The following is a 4,144-nucleotide window of genomic DNA, read 5'->3' as shown; positions in this document are numbered from 1 at the left end:
CCTTGTCTCGGTGCTCGCAAGCTAGCGAAGGGATCCTTGCGGCGGCGCAACGAGATCTGGTGTGGCAGGCCTCTCCAGTTGCATCAGGGTGTTGATTCGGGGCTGCCCATTCCGGATCTGGCGCATGGTGTGGCGACAATGTCGAGCGTGCGGGGGCCTTCCTGCTGGTCGCATCTCCTGCAACGCTGGCACTCGGCCCTGGTGATCGGCGCGTCGGGTCTCGGTGGCAAGCACTGCTTGGAGGCGAAGAGGGCCGGCGCAGATGGCTGGTGGTGCCATGTCACAGTGGAGCACGCAGGCCGGTTGCGGATTGGTGCTCCTAGATGTGGCGGGGCTCGAGCCAGTCCAGACCTGTGCTGGCCAGATGTGAGGGTCGGCGTTTGGCAGGTGGGTTGGTGATGCGGCGGGTCGGTAGGGTATGGCAGCGGAGACGTGGCGCGTTTTAGTGTCGGCGGCACCGGCTGGAGGTGGCGGCGGGTTCCCACGGGCAGGTTGGTGGCTGCGTTGTGGTGGCTCGGACAAGATAGAGTCTTGCGAGCAGCAAGTGGTCGGTCACCTCTGTGCGGCGTGGCGAGCCGTGGTACTCTCCTGGTGGTGCTGACCTGGGTTCTGTGGAGAGGTGGGTCTTATCGCCGCAAGGCCGTCCCTTGAAGTGGGCGACGGCCATCGCGAGACCTGGCTGGAGGTGCTGGTTGGCTGCGGTTCCTCATGCGGGCTAGGAGTGCATGGTGTGGCTGCGGTTTCCCTACCAGGTGGTCGGTCCTCGGTCCTCGGCTTTGCAGCTACATCGGCAAGTGTTGCGGTGGTGGCGGTGTGAAGCTTCTTGGGCAGTGCTAGCAAGCCCATGGAGACGGGGTGATGGGCGACGTGCGGATGAAAATCTTTCACTGCTTCTGCCGGTCCGGCGATGATGGCACCCGTGATGTCATTTCCCGCTTTGGAGGCGTCGCCGACTGTGTTCGCCATTTCCTTCGCGCTCCTGGAGTTGGTGGATGTCTTCGGGCGAAGGCCTCGATTCGATGTTTGGATTGGCATGATGGCGGCGTCCTCGACGTCGCTCCTCTATTGGGAGCATTGTGTTTGGAGACAAGGCTGGCCCCTCGTTGCTCTCCTTCGGTGTCCGCCACGGTCCTGTTTTTGATCATCAATGGCGCTATGTATGTTCACCGCCGGTGCATCCAAGACGGTGCCTTTTCGGAGCGGATCGCGTCCTGCCATTCATCTTTCACTTTCTATCAGGCGATAAGGATGGATGGTGCGTCAACAAGAGAAACTCTGTGAAAGTTGTTGGTCTTCGGTGCTTTGTGTCAGTTCAGGATAGGCTCTTTTGCGTTGTAGCTTGCTGGGTGTTGTTGTTTGTCTTCGGGTTTGTCAGTTGTGGTGCCTATGCTACGCTCATTGTTCGCATCGAGTGTTTGCTTTCTTGTAACTGAAATTCTTCCTTTTATAAAGATATGATACGTCTATGCGTACTTTTGAAAATTTTAATAATTTTGGTCATGTTCCTTTTGAGCATTGTGTGTGTGAAACCAGCCGCGTGGCTCACGAGCTAGTTAGCAAGGCCAGGGTTAACACTCGGGGTGCTTGAACAGAGAATTTGCCGTCTTTCATTCGTATCCTTATTTGTTCGCGAGTGGCGACCCCCAAAGTTCTTGGGAAAGTTGTGGTCTAGACTTTGTTGAGAAGAGGGGGGAAGCGGCAGGGCGTATCATCACCATCCGCGTCCTCAAGAAACCCGGCCTCCCGGCAGAACTCGACGGTGTCCGTGATCGTCTCCCTCAGTGGCCGGGAGCTCCACCCCAGCTTCTCCAGCTTCCCGGAGGTCATCGGAGCCGGGTGATCCATGTCACGTATGCTCTCCCTGCCAAATACCCAAGGATGGAATTACCCGTTAGCCTCAGCTTACACGCTGCCGAAAACAATACGTATATGATATATCTGCGGGCGATCAGAAGTTCTACTCGGCTATGCAGGGGTACCCAGGGTACATGCTCTTGAGCAGGCCCAGCAGCCCCCGGGCGGTGATGAAGTGGGGCGCGCAGATGTGCCTGCCCGAGGCCTCGGGCGCCTCGTAGAGCAGGAGCAGCGCGTCGGCGACGTCGCGGACGTCGACGATGTGCCACAGCTTGTCCCTCGTCTCGTCAGGGCCTCCTGCACCACCACCAACACACAAGGAATCAAGCAACGGAAACAGAGCATGCGCAGCGCACTGTTACGAGTTTGGTTGGCGGCTGAAACCTTTGAGGAAGTAGATGAGGAACTGGCTGCTCGTGTTGATGGTCGGCTGGAGCAGGGGACCGAACACCAGCGCCGGATTCAGAGTCACCACGCGGAGCCCGGTCTCCCGCCCGTACTCGAGTGCCGCCGCCTCCGCCGCGATCTTAGCAACTGGGTACCAGCTCTGCATATATGCATGGCAAAATGACATAGTCAAGGTTGGAGCCTATAAAAATTTCTGATCATTACAGCGATGGTACAGTTGATTGCCAAGCTGGTTAGTGATTACCTCGTTGCTCCTGCAAAATTCTTTGTCCGACCAGCAGCTCTCATCCCTGATTTTACCTTGGGGCCAGTCTTTGGGGTTGATCTCGACGGCGACCATGGATGAGACGACGACGACTCTCTCAACACTCGCGGCAGAGGCGGTCGTGAGCACATTCGTGGTGCCAGTAACAGCAGGGCCCAACATTTGTAGCTGCACGGTTGTGCATGAAAGGAAGAGATGAAAAACTAGTAGGGAATGATTGATGCATACGGACACTTCTTCAGTTATGAAACTTGCTTGCCTCTGGATCGGCTAGGATTCCCGAAGGAACGGGAGTGGCGACATGGAAAACTCCCTGGCATCCCACGATGGCAGCTGCCATTGCGTCGTAATCAAGGAGGTCAGCCTTGAAGAGCCTGAGGTTCTCGGAAGCGTTCTCTAACCGCCTCAGATGGCCGGTCTTCTCCTCGCCTGAAACAGGATCAGAAGTCACTCGCTGGCCGGTTATGAGTTATGACACGCTGACACGGCCGGGCACGTACGTACCGAGGTGGCGGACGGTGCCGTGGACGGCGTAGCCGCGGGAGAGGAGGAGCTTCACGAGCCACGACGCGATGTACCCGCCGGCGCCGGTGACGCACACCGTCTTCCCGCTCCCGCCATTTCCCTCTGCAAGCGTCGGCATGGTGCGCTCCGTCTGCCAAGCTCCGGTCTGCGTCTGTTCTTGCCGGCACGGCCGGCCTTAAGTAGAGGCAGCTCCCCTCACACGAGAGTGGATGCAGGTGCAGCTCCCCTCGCAGAAAACGAGAGTAGAAGATGGCAGGACCAGCGGTCCAGCGCCCGGACACCAAGTTGGCCAACTAGCCTCAGCCTGTTTGCCTCCATGGATGTAGCTATAGGCCTATAGCTTCCTAGATGCAGACCCGTCCACTGCTGGTCCCAGCAAGACGCCAGGGCGCACTGGAGCCGGACAGGTTCACCTTCGGGCTTGAGCACGTTCGTCATGACAGTAACAGCAGGCCCCAACACTTGCTGATGCATGCATGGTTACAACTTTCACCGTCATGGTTTTTTTTTAATTACAAAAAAAAAGTTAGTTCTTTTCTTAGGTGAACCATGGATTTTATTCAAAGTTCAAAACGTCCCGAATACAAGCGGGTAAAATCCCTAACTTCTGCAAGGTTGGCTAAGTTGATGTCTGGTGTTAATTGCGGCTGTCTGGGGGTGAAATTTAGGCAGGATCTTTGTTGCTGCAAGAAAGCAAGGAATTTAAAGAACGAAACCGAGGCCTGCCTCGGGAAGACCCGTTCAATGTCATTTTATTACGTGTCGTCCATAAGCTCTTTGTTTCCTCTGCTTCTGGTTTCAGGAAGAGGGCGTCTCAAAGTGCTGGCGGTGGCTCCTCCGACGTGGCAGCGGGTTAGGGGACCGCCAACAAGAGTTCCAGGAACCATGGCGCTGACTACGGTTCTGGCCACTCCTCCTGTGCAGATGGGAGGCATTGGTTGCCCGAATGTGCTTCGCATTGGCCACTACCCAAGATGCCACCATCGGGTTTTCGATACGGGTTGCTCCACCGGCTTTGTGTCGGTATGGCAAGGACAAGCTAGTGGTGTCTTCGGACGAGGAAGACAATCCAATCGTCATCGACATGGATGT

General features: G+C 56.7%; 1 protein-coding gene across 1 annotated transcript; it reads right to left on the bottom strand.

Annotated features, from left to right (window-relative positions):
- Positions 1 to 1,581: 1,581 nt before the first annotated feature.
- On the bottom strand, positions 1,582 to 3,222 carry LOC119310863 (cinnamoyl-CoA reductase 1-like). Its single transcript, XM_037586482.1, has 6 exons — positions 3,032 to 3,222; positions 2,787 to 2,956; positions 2,507 to 2,695; positions 2,239 to 2,401; positions 1,962 to 2,151; positions 1,582 to 1,861 (listed from the first exon to the last, which is right to left on the bottom strand). Exons 1-6 carry the CDS (start codon positions 3,168 to 3,170, stop codon positions 1,669 to 1,671), a joined length of 1,044 nt encoding a protein of 347 aa, XP_037442379.1. The 5' UTR covers positions 3,171 to 3,222; the 3' UTR covers positions 1,582 to 1,668.
- Between the last annotated feature and the right edge of the window lie 922 nt (positions 3,223 to 4,144).

Source organism: Triticum dicoccoides, chromosome 5B, assembly GCF_002162155.2.
Source record: "Triticum dicoccoides isolate Atlit2015 ecotype Zavitan chromosome 5B, WEW_v2.0, whole genome shotgun sequence".
NCBI classification, from domain to species: Eukaryota; Viridiplantae; Streptophyta; class Magnoliopsida; order Poales; family Poaceae; genus Triticum; species Triticum dicoccoides.
The sequence above is the reverse complement of the archived record's forward strand: the minus strand, read 5'-3'. Positions and strand labels throughout refer to the sequence as shown.